The sequence below is a fragment of the Panthera uncia genome (assembly GCF_023721935.1).
Source record: "Panthera uncia isolate 11264 chromosome C1 unlocalized genomic scaffold, Puncia_PCG_1.0 HiC_scaffold_4, whole genome shotgun sequence".
Taxonomy (NCBI): domain Eukaryota; kingdom Metazoa; phylum Chordata; class Mammalia; order Carnivora; family Felidae; genus Panthera; species Panthera uncia.
The window spans coordinates 2,901,081-2,923,698 of record NW_026057585.1 but is presented as its reverse complement, the minus strand read 5'-3'; the positions used below and the strand labels follow the sequence as shown (position 1 = coordinate 2,923,698).

The 22,618-nt window shown below is 40.8% G+C and overlaps 1 protein-coding gene across 4 annotated transcripts in view; it reads right to left on the bottom strand.

Moving 5' to 3' along the window:
- The window catches only part of RNF115 (ring finger protein 115), a 94,633-nt gene that overhangs the window by 7,287 nt on the left and 64,728 nt on the right, over positions 1–22,618 (bottom strand). For 3 of the 4 annotated variants that reach the window (XR_007454625.1, XR_007454626.1, XR_007454627.1), the window contains 5 exons: positions 9,957–10,028; positions 8,725–8,797; positions 7,688–7,781; positions 5,124–5,239; positions 3,938–4,200 (listed from right to left, as the gene is read on the bottom strand). Coding sequence is in view for 1 of the 4 variants with exons in the window: in XM_049616462.1 (XP_049472419.1) it covers positions 4,069–4,200; positions 5,124–5,239; positions 7,688–7,781; positions 8,725–8,797; positions 9,957–10,028 (487 nt within the window). In the remaining 3 variants the exon portion in view is untranslated. Of the gene's footprint in view, positions 1–1,423; positions 4,201–5,123; positions 5,240–7,687; positions 7,782–8,724; positions 8,798–9,956; positions 10,029–22,618 lie in introns of those variants that run through there. The other variant, XM_049616462.1, reaches the window with a different exon arrangement.

The following is a 22,618-nucleotide window of genomic DNA, read 5'->3' as shown; positions in this document are numbered from 1 at the left end:
AAGGACAGAGTGGTGAACATTTAGCTGGAATCTCCAATGTCTTTAAACGCACACAGACACGGAATCTGTTTCTCCTATTAGCTACCTAACCAAAGTGAGAGTTGTTGCGAAAAAGAAACAAATTCTTCCCCAGAAAAAGTCCTTCGAACTTGAGAGCTAATTATTGGATCAGAGAGAGTATTGCTCAAAGAAAACATGTAACAAGCACTTGCTTAACTGTTGGACAGCAACTGTTGACAACTAAAATTTCTAATAAGCTAAGGAAGCTATTTAATTCATAGCCATCTCCACATCCCCCACCCAGAGTAATTCCTTTTAATTATAAATCAGAACATTGTAAGGAAAGACTCCAGGAGCTATAGCAACAGAGGCAAGCTGCCATCTGGATCCTCCACATTTCCCAACTCTTCAGAGAACTGACAGTAGGAGCTTGGAGGGAAACAGAATTTTTGAAGCCAGGTTTATTCCTCCTCCCTGCTCCCAATTTGTTAGCTTAGAAACTTTAAAGACATTGGAGATTCCAGCTAAATGTTCACCACTCTGTCCTTCCCACTTAACTGAGCAGTTCTGTCCAGCCAGAACTGACCCATACGAACGAGAGTTAGACTAACCCCTCGGGGGGAAAACTACCCGAGAAGCGATCATCACTTGGCGGCCAGTAAGGAGTTGTCCTGTATTACTTCCCAACTTCTAAATTTACCAAGCTCTAGGTGGTCTCTCCAAAATACTTTTCTTCCCCTCTAATTTCAAATGATAGTGGACAAAGGGAAAATAAAGAAAAGACATTTATGAATAAGAAAACAATCTGTTTAGCTCTGCATGGAACCTACAGGCCATTTAGTATGAATGTAAAGGCCTCAAGTAGAAGGACTCAAGATCTGAAACTGCACCTGTTTCCTCTTCTCTTTAACAACCAGGGAGAGCTAAATCTCTCTCCTTGGCTATTAAGACCCCAGACTCCTGAGTCTGTAAAGCGTTCCAACCGGAAAAGAACGAACATCTGAAAAGTCCAGGCTATGTAGTTGTCCACCTTGGGCACTATATCTAAACTGTTTGAAACATTTAAAAGCAAAGCATTCCTGGAAATAAACTCTTAGCCGTAGCCATGTTCTGGTGTGAGACTAATGAATCTACAATGTTTCTTCCTAGAATGGGAGGCATCTCAGATTTCTTCCAGGTTATTTCAGGTTAAGGAAGAAAAATAGATGTATGCTGTACACAGCAAACTGGCTCTCATTCCGTTTACATTTCTTTCACTTTTTAACCCTGGTACTGAGGCCTCTAAGCAAAGCAGACATTTCTGATACAGACACACTGTTTACTTGGTAAAATTTAAGTGGGATGAGTATCACTCTGCTGGGTGCATCATTTCTATTTTTCCTCCTGCGATGGTTAATTTTATGTGTCAACCTGGCTGGGCCAAGGGGTACCTAAATATTTGGTCAAACATTATTCTGGGTGTGTCTGTGAGGGTTTTTTTCTGGTAAGGTTAACATCTGAATAGGTAGACTGATTAGAGCAGACAGACTGCTCTCAGAAAGAACATCAGTGCCAGTGGGCCTCATCCAAACAGTCAAAGGCTCAACTAGAACAAAATGTCTGACGCTTCTGCTAGCAAGGGGGAGCGCCTCTTGCCTGAGTGAGGACACTGGTCTTTTCCTGCCTTTGGACTCAAACTAAAAAGGCTTTCCTTAGTTCTCAAAATTTCCACCAGCTTCTGTACTGGAATTAAACCACTGGCTCTCCTAGTACTCAAGCCTTTGGGAATTGGACTAGAACTACACCATAAGCTGGCTGCTGGATCAAGATCTTGAAAACTTCTTAGTCTCCATAATCACCCAAGCTAATTCCTTATAATAAAATTCTAAGCGTGTGTGCGTGCGCGTGCACACACACACACGCACACACACCTTATTGCCCTACTGACTGTTTCTCTGGAGAACGGTACCCTAGTCCACACCTTAACCTAAATTAACCTGGCACTCCAAGATACCTCCTAGGATAAAACACAAAGACTCATTAAGTGGGAGGGGTACAGGAAACAGGAAGAAAAAAAAAAAGCCTCATGCCCTCTTATCAGAGCAAAACAAGTGAAGAAAATTTCAGCTGAGACTGACACTATTTGCTATTCTGTGTATTAAAAAGGTAATTCCGTACCTACCACTTTGTTTCTGACCCTTTGTGAAATGACTCAGATCTGCTCTTGTTCTCCAGTTTTCTAGCTGAAGTAAAAATACAACGGCCTGTCCTGGCATCTCCAGACTCTTAACAGGGACACAATTATCCTAATTTTTCTGACACAGCAAACGCTGTTCTACTTGAAAACTACCATGTGCTCTGTCAGCACATGGCCTTTCTCCATCTAAGTAGTGGCCATTAAATATTCAGAATATACCTCCTCCCCTCCCCCCCAGCTTCTTGACCCTGTCCCCCATTCAAAACTGATGTGCAGTTTGAGGCTACCCATCAATGTGCACAGTAAATAGTTCACGGTCTCCAAAGAAACAATCTCTGCCAAGGTAGGACATGAGAGACACAGGAGAAAACATCTTTTATTCCCTCTGGGCCCAACCTAAATCATACCTTTGTGGTGACAATTTTAGAGGCAGGCTGTTAATTTAGCAAGCCATTCTCCCACTTTCTCTCTTCCCTCCCCTACATGTTTACCCTCCATCAAAGATATCTCTAACTCCCTTCCTTCACCCCCAAACCAGTGTATGATGGCCAACAAATATTGAGGAAAGAGTCGTAGCCAAGGGAGAGACTCATCAAAGAGTGGCCGTCTTGTTCTGCTCATTCCAAATTGTGAAGGGCTGATGTGACCAAACAGGGGCCCCTGTGACATGCACTAACAGTGGTTACATGTCCCCACCATTTCCTTTTGAGACTTTGAAGTTCCAACAACATTCTTGATCGTCTTCATTTATTCAACTTTAAACACTTAAATGCTTCAAAGAGCATGTGCATGTGCAATGAGACATTGTTAGGCTGAAAATCGAAGGCCCACCTCTCCAAGGCCAAGTTGTTTTGGGCATGATCACAATAATCAGTTTGATTTCAAGTACAGCCAGAACCAAGCAGAACAGAAAGATTTCAGAGATGATAAAAAGGGCTTAAAAAAATTAAAATGAGACAATGTGAAATCTCAATTTCTGAAGACCAATGAATTACTAAAAACAGTGAACTGGCTGTAGAAGCAGTAATGAAGTAATTCCTCTTCTGAGGGAAACTATTTTAAGGTCCCCATGACAAAAGGCAGTAAACAATGAGTTGCGGGTCATTTAAAAAAGCTCCAGAACTAAAGATTTCAAATATCTGTCCTTCTGTGCCTGTACCCTGCCCAAGTCATTTCCAAAAGGAACCAGAATCAGATTCCCACCAACGTAAGATTTCTAAGATGCGTCATGTTGGCTTCTGCAGAAACTGCACCTTGTGAAGTAGTCTTTAAAAATTAAAATGAGAAAACCAGAGAGTACAACGATAAGCCACTTTCTCCTCCCCACCAATTTTTCTTTGATTTTCTGAGGATTCAAAACAAAAACAAAATCATTTGTCTCAGATTCCTGAATTAACCTGACCTCGCTTGGTGGCTAATGTGGCCAAGAGCAGATGTTTTTGTACAATTAAAACAGGAAGACTTTTTATCAGCAGGACTTTAGGGCTGTGGTTCCACTGTATCTACTATCAAATACACTAATGGTAGGCTGGAGGTTAGATCAGGAAGTGGAAACATCCACTACAAGGTAACATGACAGATGGTGGGACCCTCGCTAGACTTTAAGGTAGAGTGATTCTATTCTGGCAGGGGAAACCCACATAATCAAGTTTCACACTTATAAAAGTATCACTATGAATTCAGGAATCAGAGGCATTTGGTTGTAGATACAATTCCATCTGTAGATACTAACTTTAAATTGAGAGAAGAAAAAACACTCACTGCATTAATATTATGGGTTGGGGTTTCTTATGCGATTCCTAAATCCACCTACTACTTTTCTGTTTTGATACAATTGACAGCTGTGATAAGAAGACTACCACAGCTGTGGCTCAGATGCGGGCTTTTCAGCTTCAGAAAGTCCATCGGTCGTGTAGCTGGCTGTCACTGCTATATCTGTTGCTTGCAGAGGCCTCAGAGTTCTGGGTTTGCCGAGTAGAGTCCTCACCATTTAAGCTCTTCCTACACACAGGACACGTGTCATGCTGCAACAGAAGGAAATCGGTCCATGTAAACAGCCTGGCCTGAGAAGCCAGAGGTGCTAAAACACTTAAGAAACCCTGAGAGCTGGCAGGCCAAAAGACAAAAAGGGCATGCACTCTTGCACAGTACACACTGGGCTCAAAGATGGAACACCAGCACATGTTCAAATGGACCTTGAAACAGAAATGACAGAATTCCAGGCCAGGAGCTTAACAACAACTACCACACGTCACCAAACAGAACTAACCAGATATGGTGACCTGACATGGTCTAGAGCAAGGGTTAGGAAACTTTTTGTTTGTTTTTTTTTTTTTTATTTTTTTTTAACGTTTTTATTTTTGAGACAGAGAGAGACAGAACATGAAGGGGGAGGGGCAGAGAGAGAAGGAGACACAGAATCGGAAGTAGGCTCCAGGCTCCGAGCCATCAGCCCAGAGCCCGACGCGGGGCTCGAACTCACGGACCGCGAGATCATGACCTGAGCTGAAGTCGGACGCTTAACCGACTGCGCCACCCAGGCGCCCCTTAGGAAACTTTTTGTGAAGGAACTGGTAATAAATATTTTAGACTTGGCAGGCCATACTGCCTGGGTCACAACCACTCAACTCTGCTGACGCAGCACAAAGGTAGATGCAGACAATTGGTAAACAAATGAGCGTAGCTGTGTTCCAATGAAACTTCCTTTACAAAAACAGGTGGCAGGCCCGAGACCTGTAGGCTGTGGTTTGGTAACCTCTGGTCAGAGAAGTTTCCAAACATAAGAGTGATCTAAAAAACAGTGACAGCACCAGCAGGAGTTAGGAAGGGACTAAAATCTGCTCTCCTTGGCTCTCTGTTAACCCGGGACCACCTCCCGCCCTGCCCCGCCCCAGAAGATGTGGCTGGCAGAGACAGCCCATCACACACGAGAGCCGGCTGTACTCACCAGTTCTAACCACGGCACAATACAACTGCTGTGGAAAAAGTGGTTGCAGGGTAACTGCCGGACTTCCTCTTCAACTGTGTAATCTTCTTTGCACACTGGACACTCTAAACCCATATCTGTTGGGAGGAGGAAATGCCTTCTAAAGTAAGCGAGCAAAAAGAAGGAAGAAAAAACTAGTCCAGAGGAATGCATAAGAAAAGATACAAAGTGTACCCTAGGTGGAGGTAGGAAGCACAAACTGTGCTTCACCATGGGGGAGGAGCTGGGAGTAGAAAGGGACTTTTGTGAAAAGGAGGATCGACGAACGGGCTTAGTCCAGAAAGGCCTACTTTTCAACATCGAGGCTTGCAAAAAATAAACCGGGGCTTGGATGATCTGTTAAGTAAAACAGGGAAAGCATCTTCCCAGACGTGTGATATCCTTCTGGCAGTTTCTACTGAGGAAACACAGGCAATCTGTCCACTACAACCACGGGATATATCTGAGCAATCTCAGCAGTTCCCAGTCAGTGTCTCAAGCCACTTTAACCCTGCCATTTTCCACATTTCGCGTCCTCTTTCAGAGTGGTTGTCCTAAAGCCCTCTGGACAAGTTAACTAAAAGCTGTACCAGGAGGTGGTGCTGCAGAATTGCAAAGCCCAAGGACAGCTCAGGCTCCAAGTCCAGAGACAAGAAGCCCTCTGTGAGGAAATGGCTACACACTAACCTGGGAGTACCAGGCAGCAAACTTGGGGTCTCCCAAGTCTGGCTAATGATACCAGCTCCTCCTCTCCAATGGCCAGCATGTGCTACATACATGCCCATAGCACTCAAGGGCCCGGAATAATAAGACTACCAAGAGTCACTCTTTCCTCTCCACTCTTATCTAACACCTTTACCTCAATTCCACCTTTTATTTCTTATGACTGGTCCACCGGAACAGCCTCCCAGGAAGTAGGTATCCTTGACCCCAGCCTTCAACCCTCCAAATTTATCCTATGCTTTGCAAGCAGCTCATTTCCCCTAATACTAGCTTCAGAGCACCCCCCCAGCTGGCACCTCAAAATCACCAAATTCAAAATGAAAACCATCACATCACTTCCATCCCCAAACCCCACTAGACCAGGGGTGGGGTGAGGGCGGTGGTTACAATCCTCCACCCTGATAGATGGCAGCACCGCCTCTTGTAGTTCCTGAGCTGCAAAATCTGACAGTCATCTTTGACCCTTTTCCCTCTCTTCCCATTAGGCAATCGGTGATGAAAGCCTTTCTTCAAAGTGATATTGAGTCTACCCTTCCCCATCTGTTAGCATTGCCACTGTCACCTGCACCCCGCCTGGATGTTGCAGCAGCCCCTTGAATCCCCGTTTCTGCTTTCTTTGCCTTCCAATCTATTTGAGATAATACCTCCAGCCGAATCTTCCCTAAAGAGCACCTAAATTCCCTCAATCCTCCATTTGGGGACCTATAAAACTTGCCTGCTACCTAAAACATCCAGCCCTAACTACTCTGCCAGTTTCAACGTCCGCTCAAACAAGGCCTTTCTACCCAATCATACCTCCCATGCTCCCAAACCAGACTGCATTTCAGGGTTCATCAGGCCACTCTCCTTTTCCCTGGTCCAGACACTATGCCCATGCTGACATTCTCACACTGGTTCATACTCTTCCTTGAACAGAATGACCTCTCTGAGATGGCCTATCCTGTCTTTTAAATCTTCTGACTCTAAACAGGAATTTGTAGTGCAAGAAACTACCAGTTCGAAATAATGTTCCTTGTCACTAAATTCCTTCAGTGCTTAAAAGTAAAAAAACTGTATCTAATGTACCTGACTGTATCTGACAGAATAAATGTGAAACAAATTCTCAGCCTCCAATTTTTTTTCTCTTCCTCAGTATCATCTACTCAATACTATTTTTGGTACTGTTTTTTATGTGTATTCATTTTGAAAGAGAGAGAGAGAAAGGGAGAGAGACAGAGAGGGAGGGAGACAGGACCCAAGCAGGTTCCGGCTGTCTGCCCCAAGCCCAATGTGGGGCTTGATCTCACCACTGTGAGATCATGACCTAATCTGAAATCAAGAGTCAGATGCTTACCTGACTGAGCCACCCAGGTGCTCCTGTACCGTTTTCTAATCATTTAGTTGAGTTTTGCTTCCCCTAGTAAGTTCTTCAAAAAATCAAGTCTTGGGGTGCCTGGGTGGCTCAGTCAGTTAAGCGTCCGACTCTTGATTTCATCTCAGGTCATGATCTTACAGTTCATGGGATCAAACCCCATGTCAGGCTTGGGATTTTCTCTCCCTCTCTCTGCCCCTCCACAACTCGTGCACGTGCGTTCTCTCTCTCTCTCTCTCTCTCTCTCTCTCTCTCTCTCTCTCTCTCTCACAAAAAAATACACACAAAAAAAAAAAAAAAAAAAAAAGACTAACCCTAAATGAAAAGGTAGGCCCTATCTTCCACTTACGGCACCAAGTAGCAATTTTAGTTAGGAGTGCTACAGCTTCACCTGAAGATCCTTAGTACAGGAAGGTGCTGCGATTTTGAACGGAGATCAGATTTGACAGAAGAAGTATGGAAATGAACCTACCAACTTGTTCCTGAGTTACTGTCACTGTTGGAAGAGATGTGATCTTTTCTTTGTCAGCCGGGGGAGGCCCTGTGTTTTCCAGTTGTCCTAAAAGCTACAAAAAAGGAAAAAGAAAAAGAAGAAGAAGTGGCAGACATCCTACCATCCCTGGGGAGGGAGCTGCTCCAGCTGAGAACAAACAGTGCATATATTAGAAATGTTAGTTGCTCTTACTTCTGCAAGGCTCTGAGAGGCTTGGGTTTCCCCTTTCCTGCTGCCGGAACACTTGTAATTGCTTTACAATTTCAGAGTGACATCAGTATAACCCTACAGACAAACCCATCATTGCAAGGCCCACCTTTGGGCATAAAGCAATTTCAGAGGCAGCATAAGGGTTGTGATGTCAGGAGTAAAATTAAAACTGAACAAAAGGTAATACTTAACTGGTCTAAAAACTTCATTCTGCTGGAAGAAATAAAAGGGTAAGAGTATGGAAAGTAGCATCAAGTAAGCCAAGAAATAGGTAAATTACTGCCTATGAGAAGATTTGGATATAAATGACATGCTTTCTATTCTCAGCAATCCACAAGGGAAATGAAAACTATTTAAACTAAAATAAACATAAATAAGTGGAAGCGATTATATATGTCATGGGAATACCTTTTTCTCTGCTTCCTTCCCCTACTTTGCTCCATCTAGCAGAAATCCCTGCTTCAAACATGTGAGGAGACCCTCCTTTTTTGTGAAGTAGTTGTTAACAGGATCCTCACAGGACTGAACAAGAGGCCAAAAATACAAAATACTGTTTGTTACAGGAGAAGTCTTTTCTTCCTACAGAGGTGAAACCATCTTCTAGAAAGTCCCTAGGACCTCGAAGGTACATGGATGCTAAACTAAACCCGTAAACCATTCATCCCTTCAGTAAAATGGAAACCCACAAGCTCAAAATATTAGGGAAAGCAGAGTGACTGCCATTCAGAAAGTAGCAGAAGGAAAGCAGGAAGCCTGTGGAACCATGAGACACACTGAACAGACACCCTCAAAAGGCAGCTCCTCACCTGGGTTACAATGGCATCAAGCCCTGTCTGACCCCAGGCATAGTCCCCAGGGTTGGAGTGCAGCATCCCGCTCCTATACATGAGATGAGACAGACAGCATTAGACGGAGTGACCAGGCTCTGCCTCACACCACAGAAAAAACTGGGAGATCCCGTTCTCTCTCAGAGCTGGAAAGTCACTAGTTCTCTAAAATCAAATGGCAAAGAACTTCTCGGTATTTTTAAGGTCAAAGAGATTATCCAGAAGTCGTCTCTTACTCTCTTTAAGTAAGGAATTTTTACTTAATCGAATAGAACATAAAATGTGAAGCTACCTAAAATACCACATGACACACCAGAGCGAAAAGAGTGACTCATTGCCTATTGGCTAAGAAAAGTTTGTCTTCTCTACGCCCATGTAGAGTAAATATAGATGGAGCTGCTTTTTAAGGAGAGTTTTCCCTCTGTGACTGGCCAAAATCTGTAGCAGACTTCCCTCATTCGAAGAGGCTGCCCACGGTCCTGGACAATGAGGAGCTTTCAAGGAGAGAAGCGGCCACAGTGGTCTCTGAATCACAACCTAGAGCAATTACAAAAGGGACTCGGCAGCCCCTCTTTTTGGAGCTGCTGGTGCACTACCCTGGATGACAGATGTCCAAGCTCTTTGGCTGGAACGTGTTAAAAGAAACTAGAGGCTGGAAAATAGGGTAACTGAGTGGAAGGACCGAGGACCCTCTGAGCAAAGGAGGCTTCCGAGGCGGAGTCGGAAGTGGTATGTGATTGCCTAGACAAGAAGAAATTCCATCTTAACTTCTATCATACTTAAGTGACACTCTGATACTGAAATACAGCCTTTTATTTCTCCTGAGATACCTTCTTACTTTAAGAATTTCAGCAATTCTTAAGGAATAAAATCTTTCCGTACAACCTACAGAAGAAACTTGCAAGTCAGATACCAGCTTGGCAGGGACCATCTCATTCCCCTCTCAACACAACTCTCAAACCAGAATATGAACCAAACCCGACACCTCCAGTGCCCAGACATCCTGGGGGACCAGGATGGTCCTCAGGAGACTGAACAATAAAAAAATAAGTTCTGATTAAGTTTGGGCTCAGCAAATAAAGGCAATCTAACAGTCTGCCAATCAAATCTATATACTCACCTATTCAGCTCTTTCTCTTTCTCACAATGGTACATATACCTAAAATGCTGCTGCTCCAGCAAAGTAAGACAGAAGGCAATTCGCTACTTACCAGGAAAAAGGATGTGAGGATCCAGGAATTGCAGAATTTGCAAAGAATCCTGCAAATATCTGCTGTATTATGCTGTTGCAGGGGGAAAAAAAATTAGGTAAGACAAGAGACTTATGAAAGTACTCTACAGATATCTATGGCTGACAATCAGCAACTCCTCCAACTACCATGGGTCCTCACTTACCATTGTACAAAAGGTAGCACCAGAAATCAGTCAACTACCTGGTAAAGTGCTATTTTGCTATTATGGCTATCTTCCTGAGCTCCGTGATCTTATGTATTAATAGATGTTTGTGAACTAGGCTTGAAATGAATCTGATTACATGGTGTAGTTTTCCAGCTATGTTCCTTGGACCTCTGGCAACAGTATTAGGCTGAAAAGGATGCTAAACCACTGGGATTTAGGCCCAGGCTGTAAACGGTAATGCCATTTTTATGTGTTTTACACATTGGGTTTCTACATGAGATATTATTTAAAGAGCCCTGTAAAAATTTTTTTCAGAATAATTCCATTTTACAAACATTTAGCAACATACTACATTAGCCCTCAAAAGGTGTTTCAATTGCTTCTAACACAAACACAAATACACACACATCTGACATTTGTCATTCTCAATACTTAAGATGGCGCATCTACTCAGTCCTTTATACTGGTGAACTGATCTTTGTTACCCAGAGATAATGGGCAAAAGAAAAAGACTGAAGAAAGATTTGTTTTGTGAATAATATGCACATTTTTCTTTCTTTCTTTTTAATGTTTATTTATTTTTGAGAGACAGCGTGCAAGTGGCGGGGGGGGAGGGCAGAGAGAGAGGGAGACACAGAATCTGAAGGAGGCTCCAGGCTCCAAGATGTCAGCACAGAGCCTGACATGGGGCTCAGACCCATGAACTGTGAGATCATGACCTGAGCTGAAGTCGGATGCCCAACTGACTGAGCCACCCAAGTGCCCCTTCTCTTTTTTTCTCTGGCTTTACGGAGATATAATTGATATGATACATACTTTTAACCCCCTGGGTCCCACTTTTCTTATTAGGCCAGTCAATACAACAATGGCAGTAGCCAATATTAGACTCTCCCTATTCCTAAAGTTCAACAGTAGATAACTAGACTATGTGTTTGTTTTAAAATAATTGTCCACATATTATTTTATGTTCCTCCTTTGAGTATATGGACTTAGTGATTTAATTCTTTTTTTATTGAGGCATACTTCACATGAACATTGTATTAGTTTCAGGTGTATAACATGATTCAATGTCTGTATATATTGTAAATGATCACCACGAAAAGGCTAGGTAACATTCATCATCATAGTTACAACATATTTTTCTGTGATTATAAGTTTTAAGATCTATTTTCTAAGCAACTTGCAAATATGTAATAATTATTAACTATAATGCTGTAATTACCTATAATTAGTATAAGGAACTATAATCTTTTTGCAGTTTTGATTTGCATTTCCCTGATGATATAGTCACGATGCTGTACATTACATCCCCATCATTTATTTTATAACTAGAAGTCTGTACCTCTGGACCTCCTTCACCTATTTCACCCACACCCTACCCCCTACCTCTGGCAACCACCTATCTATTCTCTTTATCAATGAGCTTTTCTTTCTCTCTCTCTTTCTTTTTTTTTTTTTTTTTACAATTCCACATATAAGTGAGATCATATGGTATTTGTCTTTTTCCATCTAACTTATTTCACTTATCACAATATCCTCAAGGTCCATCCATGTTGTTGAAAATGACAAGATTTCATTTCTTTATGGCCAAATAATATTCCTGTGGGCATGTGCTGTGTGTGTGTGGTGTATATTTATACAAAACACATTTTCTTTAACCATATCCATCAACAGACACAGGTTGTTTCCATGTCTTGGCTATTATAAATAACACTGCAATGAATATAGGAGTGTATATATCTTTTTGAATTAAGGTTTTCATTTTCTTTAGATAAATATTCAGAAGCGGAATTGCTGGATCATATGGTAGTTCTATTTTTAACTTTTTGAGGAGCCTCCATACTGTTTTCCACACTGGCTGCACCAAATTTACATTCCCACCAAGAGTGCACAAGGGCTTCCTTTTCTCCACATCCTTGGCAACACTTGTTATTTCTTGTCTTTTCGATAGTAGCCATTCTAACAGGTGTGAGGTGACATTTCACTGTGGTTTTGATTTCCAATTCCCTGCTTACTGATGTTGAGCACACTTTCATGTACGTGTTGGCCATCTGTATGTCTTCTTCAGAAAAACAGCTATTCAGGTCTTCCAATCCATTTTTTAATCAGATTGGTTTTCTTTTCTTTTTCTTTTTTGCATTATATGAGTTTTTTCTATATTTGGGTTATTAACTCCTTATCAGATTTGCAAATACTGTCTCCCATTCAGTAGTTTGCCTTTTCATTCTGTTGACGGTTTCCTTTGCTGTACAGAAGCTTTTTAGTTTGTTAGCCTGTCTATTTTTGCTATTGTCGCCTTTGCTTTTGAAGTCAGATCCAAAAAAAATCATTGCCAGATCAATGTCAAGGAGCTTACTGCTTACACTTTCTTCTAAAAGGTTTATGGTTTCAGGTCTGACATTCAATCCATTTTGAGTTAATTTTTATGTATGGCCTAAGATAGTGGTCCAGTTTCATTCTTTTGCATGTAGCTGTCCAGTTTTCCCAATGTCATTTGTTGAAGAGACTCCTTCTCTGCACTGTATATTCTTGGCTCCTTTGAGTTTATTTCTGAGCTCTCTATTCCATTCCACTGATTTAGGTGTCTGTTTTTATACCAATCCCATACTGTGACTTACTTCTTGATAATGGAGTATGAGAGGACAACTTTCAAGATTAGTCATAAAAAGCATTGTGGCTTCCTCCTTTCACTCTCTCTTAAATCACTTTCTTGGAAAAGTGCCACGTAAAGCAGTCCTGTGAAGACCCACATGATAAGGAACTGAAGCCGCCTCCCAATGGCCAGAACTAACTTGCCAGAATATGAGTAATTCTCAGTTGATCCTTCAGATGACTGCAGTAACAGCCAACGTCTTAACTGTAAGCTCATAAGACACTGGGCCAGAACCACTCAGCTAAGCTGTCCCAAATTCCTGACCCAAAGAACTTATGAGATGATTAATGTTTGTTATCTTCAGTCACTAAGCTCTAGTGTAATTTATTATACAGCAATAGATAACTAATCCAGATTTTGATGCCTAGAAGTATGTTCTGTTGTAACAAAAACCTAAAATGTGGGAGTAGATTTAGAACCCAAAAGAGGGTATAAGTTAGGACTGTGAGAAGAGTATCAGTGAAAGTTTGAAGAGCCTTGAAGAAACAGTAGAAGCATCATGGCCTTTGAGGAAGTTATGGGTGAGAGCTTAAGTGAGAAAGATCTTGGAAACTGGAGGGAAAGTGATCCTTGTTACATAGTAGCAATAACAATATGTAAAGTAGAAGTTGTGGCTCATGAACTGGGTGACAGTCTAGCCAGTGAGATGTCCAGACAAGAAGGCAGAAGGTACCTCTTGGCTTCTTCTTGCTGCTTACATTAAAATGCAAGAGAGGGATAAATTAAAGGGAAAGATGGTTAAAGTTTATTTTGTTTTATTTTTTAGTAATCTCTATACCCAACACAGGCTCAACCTCACAACCCGGAGATTAAGAGTCGAATATTCTTCCAATTGAGCCAGCCAGGTGCCCTTAAAGAGGAGGATAGTTCAACAAAAAGGAGTTAAGACTAAATAATTCTGAAAATTCCCAGCCTCTCCAGATGGTTAATGATACTAAAATTAAGAAATGGCTTCCAAGCAAAGATCAAATCTATCCAGGGCACGGCCAAAGAAAATGGTTAATGAGGAAGTCTAGCATGTGGTTACCAAAATTCTTTGTTAAGGCCTCAGAAAGATCTACATAGCCTAAAGAACTATTCAATCAAACAACTGGGCTTCCAAGAGGCCTAAGGGTGTTGTATTAGTTCCCAAGGACTACTATAACAAATTCCCACAAATATACAGCTTAAAAAGAAAGGAATTTATTCTCTCATAGTTTTGGAAGCCAGATTCTGAAATCAAGATGTTGTTAGGGTTAGTTCCTTTAGAGGCTCTCAGGGAAAACCTGTTCCATGCCTCTCTCCTAGCTTGTGGTGGTTCCCAGCAACCCTTGCTATTTCTTGGCTTTTAAACACTTTAATCTCTGCCTTGGTTGTCATGTGCCTTTCTTTCCTGCGTCTTCTGTATCCAAATTTCTCTAAGAATACCAGCCACTGGATTTGGGCCCACTCTAACTCATTATGATCTCACCTTTAACTTGATTACATTTGTAAAGACCTTATGCCAAATAATATCACATTCACAGGTAGTGGGGTTCAGGACCTAAACATATCTTTTTTTTTTTTTTTTTTAATTCGTTTATTTTATTTATTTATTTTCATCTTCAGTTATTTTTGAGAGAGACAGCAGACAGACAGAGTGTGAGCAGGGGAGGAAGAGAGAGGGAGGGAGACACAAAATCCAAAGCAGGCTCCAGGCTCTGATCTGTCAGCACAGAGCCCAACGCAGGGCTCAAACTCACAAACTGAGATTATGAGCTGAACTGAAGCCGGAAGCTTAACCAACTGAGCCACACAGGCTCCCCTGGACCTAAACATGTCTTTGTGGAGAATACAATTCTACCCACTACAAGTACTGTCCCTTAGCAATACCAGCAGAAGCCCAAAGCAGAAAGGAGATTATCTCTGGAAAAGATATGTGGGTGTGGCTTTTCCTAAAGGCATGAATCTCAGTAACATTCATAAGAGACTCTAAGTTTTAAAAAGAAAACACTGCCAGCTTAAATTAAAAGGTACAGAGGCAAAACTAAATGAAAAGAAGCCTCTTGGGCCCTTAAAACTCTAGTGGCAAGAAACAGACTAAGAAAACTATGCAGCTGCAAACCTGGACTACTTTTCATGGAAAAGAAAAGATAACTCACAAGGTGAAACCAAGAGCCTAGAAGGAGGAAACAAGAGCCACAGAGCAGCATTCCTGGGCAAAAGGAGAACTAAGTCCTAATCAAGGAACTGCCAACATTTATACAGATAACATCAGAATGCTATAAATCAGTGACTTCTTGGTGCCTCCCATTTTCTCCCTTTTTAAATAGGAATCTCGGGGCGCCTGGGTGGTCAGTCGGTTAAGCATCCAACTTCCGTGCAGGTCATGATCTCATGGTTCGTGGGTTTGAGCCCCATGTCGGGCTCTGTGCTGACAGCTGAGAGGCTGGAGCCTGCTTTGGATTCATTCTGTGTCTCTCCCTCTCTGTGCCCCTCCCCCGCTCTCACTCTGTCTCTCAAAAATAAACAAACATTAAACAGGAACCTCCATACCTGTTTATTGTATGCCTATCCCATCACTGTATGTTGGGTGTGTGAGGGGTAGAAAATTTGTCTCTTTAATTTATAGGTGTTCACATCAAAAGAAACTGTTCTTGAGGATCTATACCCAAGGAGCCTCATCCGAGTGTGGATTTCAACAACCTGGATTTCCAGTGGGAAAAGGCTTTTGTGGATCTTGGGAGGATGTGAGTATATTTTGCACATGGGAGAAATATAAGTAATTTGTGGCCAGAGAGTGAAATACAGTAGTTCTAAAATATGTCTACAAATCTTTAATACTCCTCCTTTCAAGGGGTGGAGTTTAATTCTCCTCCCCTTGAATGTGGGCTAGATCCAGTGACTCATTTCTTACAGAAAAAATATGGCTGAAATGACAGTGTTTGGCTTCCAAGATCAGGATATAAAATGCATTATGGTTTCTTTCCTTTTCCTTTCTCTCTCTTGGATCACTTACTCTGGTGAGGTCAGCTGTCAAGTCATGAGGACACTGGAAGAGCCCTATGCAAGAGGTCCACGTGGTAAGAAATTAAGGCCTCCTGCCAAGAGCTATGCAAGTGACTTATTTTGGAAGTAGAGCCTCCAGCTCCAGTTGAGTGTTCAGATGCCTGCAGCCACAGCTGATATTTTGAATATAACCTCATGAAACCCTTTACTAGAACCACTTACTTAAGCTGCTCCCAAGTTTCTGAACCTCAGAAACTGTGAGACAATGTCTGCTAAATTCTGAATAATCTGTTACACAGCAATAAATAATATACCCTCCTTGCTGCCTAAGAACTAGAAGAGCAAATTACCACATGCTTGAACTAACCAGTAAGTAAATAGCAGAAATCAACTTCGAGAGAAAGCCTCGTGCCTTGCTCTAACGCTGACCCTGCACAAATGCTTGTGGTTGCCAGGGATGTTTTCAGCTAATGAGCTGCTGATTCCCCTTTCTTGGCTGCTTGTTTCCTGGAAGTCAGATGTTGGTTCCGTATCTCTGCAGCAGAAACAGAGAGGCTGCTCAGGGTAGCTTCAGCAAGTCTAAGAGCTATTGTGAGGAGATTATCTTCAGCTGATACACGCAATATTTACACTGAATTCTGCTGTTAAAAACATAAAATCTTGGGGCACCTGGGTGGCTTAGTCGGTTGAACATCCAACTTCGGTTCAGGTCACAATCTCACGGTTCATGGGTTTGAGCCCCACGTCAGGCTTTGTGTTGACGGTGCAGAGCCTGCTTCAGATTCTCTGTCTCCCTCTCTCCCTCTGTCCCTCTCTCTCTCTCTCTCAAAAATAAATAAACATTTAAAAAAAAAACCACATAAAATCTTCTCTTACTAAAAAAGTAATAGGTAGCTAAAATGGGGATGGGTGGGAGTGTGATGTGTGTGTTTAATCCACAGATAATAAAAAAACAATCCACAGAGTGCAGAAGGGAAGACACAGCTAAGAGGAGGTAAGAGTCTTCACCTCGTTTCCAGAGCTGTCCTTTCTCTAGGTTTTCCTCCTTGTTCTGGGGTTGTCCCTTCTGTCTCCTCTGCTTATTCCTCCTTATCTTCCAAATTTCTAATCCATCAGGCTTGGGCTCAATTCTCTGAGCTCTTCTATTTACTGTCTTGACTCTTTTGACAAATTTCACCCAGTTTTATAATTTTAAATACCATATACAAGCCACATTTCCAAATTTTACCTCCATCCAAGACTTCTGCCCACTCAACATCACCACTTGAATGTGTAATAAGCACCTAAACTTATCATGTCCCAAGCTAAACTCTTAAATTTTCTCCCCCAAATCCATTCCTCGTGTTCCCCATCTCCGCTGATAGTGACTCCAGAGTTGCTCAGACCAAAAACCTTAGTGTCATCCTTAACTCTGTTTCACCTCATATCCAATCTGTTAGCAAATCCTATTATGCCCATTGTCAAACTATATCTAGAATCCAACCATTTTTCACTACCCTCATCCAAGCCACTGGCATCTCTAGCTTACATTAATGCAACTGTCTCTTAAATGATTTCTCTGCTTCTGCCCTTGCCCTTATACTCTTTGCAGCCCCCCATTCTATTTTCAACATAGCAGTCAGAATGATCATTTTAAGACACAAGTTAGACCATGTCATTTCTCTGCCCTAAACTTTCCAATGGGTTTCCACTGCACTCAGAATAAAAGCCTTTACGGTAGTCTGCCAGGCTCTACAGGATCTAATACTCTTCTCCCCATCCCCACACCCAGCCTACTTCTCTGTGATCTTACCTCCTACTCCTCCTCTCACTTACTCTGCTCCAACTGGCCTCTTCTTATGGGCACATTCCTGGCTCATTACCTCACTTCATTTATGTCCATTCAAATGCCTTCTCAATAAGGCCTTGTGCTGACTACGCTTTTTGAAACTTTACACTCCATAATCTCCCTTCCCCTTTTTTCCCATAGAATTTACTACTGCTTAGCAGTCTACTGATTTAACTTATTTTGCTTGTCTGACTTTCCCATTAAAAGCTCCACAAGGACAATAAACTTTTGACTGTTTTGTTCACTACTGTACAGTCACTACCTGGAATAACATTTGGCAAAGTAATATACAAGTGTTTGTTGAATCAATTCAATGACTCCAAGATGGAGCCCAGAAATATACTGAATGACATACACAATCTATTAAGATTAAAAAAAAAAAGAGGATTATAAAATAGGAAAATAGGTACAGAATGATTCCTTTTCAATTATACAGACATAGGTATGATATTTAAAAAGTTCCACAAGATTATGCATCAAGGTGTAACTGTAGCTATTTCTGGGTAATGCTGCCTTTTTAATCAAAAAAATAATAATAAACCCCACCCTAATATTTTTAAATAACCAAAAAAGTTAATTTTTAAAATGTGAGTAGTGATCAGTGGTCAGAAAACTATGGTCTCAAAACCTAGGGTTAACTTCATGAGAACTTATTTTTAAGGAAGCAAACCTTAGAAGTAATGTGCCCTGTAAAGTGATTCAGAGATAGCTGATCAAAACACTAGGCTAAAATGTAACCATAAAAAAACAAATGTTAAAGGAGTACAACACACTAAAAGACAGGTCTTACTATAATAAATGTAAAGTAATAGGCAGTAATCCCTAGGAAGTCTGGAAAGTATGATTGTGTGAGTGTTGATCTAATACAGACAAGGAAAAGAACTGACAAGTATAAATATTTTGCCATCCTAAAAAAATAATCTTTAAAGGTGAATAATTCCTTATACTTGTCACAATGAAATGTGAATTTCTCATTCACACTGAATGAAATTTCTCCTGAAGACTATGCAATCTCCCTTGTTTATTCTACACATACCATGCAACCACCTAATTGCTTTTGATTTCTTGTTATCAGAGAAATTCAAAGACAGCACTATGCTAACAAGCACAAATGAGTTTTCCAGTCGCTGAAACATAACACCCCCAGGAGCAAATTAATAAATTAGTCTTCTGGCACAGGTCAGATTCATTTAAGATTAGATAAGAAGAGCTAGTCTACTCAGCACCTGATTACAACTGGATAAACTATCATTTGAAAGCTGCAGATTAGAGGAAAGAGCACACACTTTAGGCATGCTCAACAAACATCTGCAGTATGAATGAACAAAGTGAGATCTACCCTTCTTTACATTTGCAAAGAGGTTCCGCTCATGTCATTGAAAAAGCCAAAGGAAACATCTCACTTCAGGCTAACTCCCTAAATTGGTGTGAGGAACACATGAATAATCCCACAAAGGCTAATTAATCTCTGAGATCTGATTTTTTAAATGACAAATACTCTGTCTACAGTGGAATCAGTGGAATGAACAGGAGCCTGAGATGTAGCCCACAGAAACCCCCAGTTGAAAACCTGATGAGCAAAATAAAAAGTTACACTCCTCTCAAATCAACAGGACAAACCATCATCAGGAAGAAACCAAGCTAAAATCTAACCAAAAAGAAATCTATAAAATAACTAACTGTAATGTGTTTTCAAAACATAGGGTGACATATAATGACAACTATGGCAATGGAGTAATAATCATGTAGAACAATCAGGGTACACCTGCTAAGATGGCAGAATAATAGGACCCTAGATAATACGACCAACAAAGATATGTTGTGCTCCATTTACATTTACATGAAGGAAAAGAAAAAGAAAGTGAACAAAAAACTTTCAAGTACTACTTACTGACATATTGGTATGTATGCTTTGGAAGGAAAGTTTCTGAGCAAAATATGGAAATGCCTAATTCTTTTCTTAAAAAAAATTGGGAAGACTACAGCATACTGTTAGATTTGTTTATATATTATATATAAATATAATATTTATATATATATAATATTATATTTATATATAATATATATAATATATAATGTATATATTGTGTATATATATATTTTTGAACATATATAATCTTACCAAATACAAATATCATCACTTCTGCGATATTCTGGCTTCAATATTTAACTGGCCTTATAACCTCATGCAATTTACCTAACCTCTCTATGCCTCAGTTGCTACTGTAAAATGGAGTCTCAAAGTAACTTCTCCATGGGTTATAGTGAAGAGTAAACAAAAAAATACCTGTAATGCACTCAGACTAGCACCTGGCACAAACTCTTAGTCACACTTACTACTAATGCATGTATTACATATACCTCTTAGAAACATAATTCCAATTATCCACTCATTCAACACAAATATATTTAGTATCCACTATAAAACAGACACTACTCTAAAACCTGGGAACAGAGATGAATAAAACACCACCCTAGACCATTAGCCCCAGAAGTATCTGAAAAGGTTGTAAGAGACCTATCTAGTCCCTGAAAAGATGCCAGGCTCAGATGGAACTACAGGTAACTTCTATCAAACCTTTAAGGAACAGATAATTCCTATGTTATTTAAACTATGCCTAAGCATAAGAAAACAGCAAAATCTTCCAGGTCATTTTATCAAACTAACAAAATCTTGATACCAAAATGTAATAGAAAGAACACACAAAAAATTGCCACCCCCCCTTATGAACAGATGCAAAAATCAAAATAAGTAAATAAATGGAACAAATTAACTCCAATAATGTATTAAGAGATTAATGCTTCTTGACAAAGTAGTTTTTATTCAAAGCTTGCAGTGTGGGTTCAACATCAGAAAATCTATTAGTTAATAAAATACATTAATTGTTTAAAGGTGAAAACTATAAAGTCACTTTGATAAGATCACAAAGGGCATTTGATAAAAATCACTAATCATTCCTTTTTTTTTAATTCTTTTTTTTTTCTCTTTTTTGAGAGAGACCAAGCGTGAGCAGGGGAGGGGCAGAGAGAAAGAGACACACAGTCCGAAGCAGGCTCCAGGCTCTGAGCTGTCAGCACAGAGCCCGACATGGGGCTCGAACTCTCAAACCACGAGATCATGACCTGAGCCAAAGTCAGATGCTTAACCGACTGAGCCACCCAGGTGCCCCTATCACTAATCATTCCTAATTAAAAGCCCCTAATAAGTTAGGAATAAAATAAACCTTTCTTAACCTGCCAGTGTATATGTGAGGAATCAGAGGTATATATGCTTCACAAATAAACATGCACTCCCAGTGAAGTCAGGAATAAGACAAGGATGTCTACTATTAGATAACTTTGTTGTGATAACATAGCCAATGCACAAGATAAAAAATAATGAGGCATAAATAGGGAAAAAACACAGTACCTGTGGGTGATACAACCACAAATCTAGAGAACTCAAGGAAATAAAATGAACACAATTACACCTAATAATAGAAATCAATTAAATACAAGGGTTGGGTAACAAAAAGCTTTCCAGCAATAATCAGTTAAAGGGGTGCCTGGATGGCTCAGTCGGTTAAGGTCCAACTCTTGATTTTAGCTCAGGTCATGATCTTATGGTTATGGAATTGAGGCTTGCATTGGGCTCAGCACTGAGCACGGGGCCTGTTTGGAACTCTCTTTCACTCTCACTCTCTCTCTCTCTCTCTCCCTCTGCCCCACTCATGCTCTCTCTAAAAGAAAAAAAAGTTAAAAGAGGGGAGCCTGGGTGGCTCAGCTGCTCAAGAGACTGACTCTTGATTTCGGCTCAGGTCATCATCTCAGTTGTGTGATTGAGCCCTGTGTCAGGCTCGCCACTGAGCATGGTGCCTGCTTGGAATTTTCTCTCTCCCTCTCTCTGCCCCTCCCCAGTTTGCACGCACTCTGGCATGCTCTCTCTCTCAAAATAAATAAACTTCAAAAATAAATAAATAAATAAATAAATAAATAAATAAATATCGTTAAAGTATAAAACTTTGCTGAATAACATCACAACAGAACCAAATAAATTGAGACATGAGCTGCAGACCTAGATGAGAAGTTTTAATATTATAAAAAATGCCGACTGTCCCCAAGTTAATATATAAATCCAATGCACTACCAATCAAAATCCCAATGGGATGGGAGAGGGGGTAGAGACTGACAGATTGCATCTGAAATCCACGTGAAAGGGTAAATGTAAGAGAAGCATCAAGACATTTTTGGAAAAGGACAATAACGAAATGGACTTTCACCAGTAGATACCAAATCATACTATAAAATTATAAAAAGTAAATCAGTAAGGTACAAGCAAAGGAACATAAAGATCAACAGACCATAACAGACAATCCAAAGGCAGGTAAGTATGAAATGTATATACAATAAAGATTTCATTTTATTTTTTTTTTATTTATTTATTTTTTTTTAAATTTTTTTTTTCAACATTTATTGATTTTTGGGACAGAGAGAGACAGAGCATGAACGGGGGAGGGACAGAGAGAGAGGGAGACACAGAATCGGAAACAGGCTCCAGGCTCTGAGCCATCAGCCCAGAGCCTGACGCGGGGCTCGAACTCACGGACCATGAGATCGTGACCTGGCTGAAGTCGGACACTTAACCGACTGCGCCCCCCAGGCGCCCCAAAGATTTCATTTTAAATCAGATGGATGATTCAATAAATTATGCTCCAAATAACTAGATATTCATATGGGTGCGTCGGGGGGTAGATCCTTAACTCAAAAATAATGCATAAGAATACTGCCCCTACCCACTAGAGGTGTGGGCACAAAACCCAAGCCAAGACAAGTGCCCTCCCTGAAGGGTGATAGATGGACATATCCTCTGGGATGAATGTTGTAATGTTCTTGTAAACTTGGAGCTACCACCAGCCATCTTTCATTTTAAATAGGGGCAACTATCCAATAATGATGCCAACACAAGAAAGCAGAGGACAGAGAGACAGAAAAAAGGAGACAGCTTAAGATAACACACTAACCGTTGAGATCCATCTAAGGACTTCTAA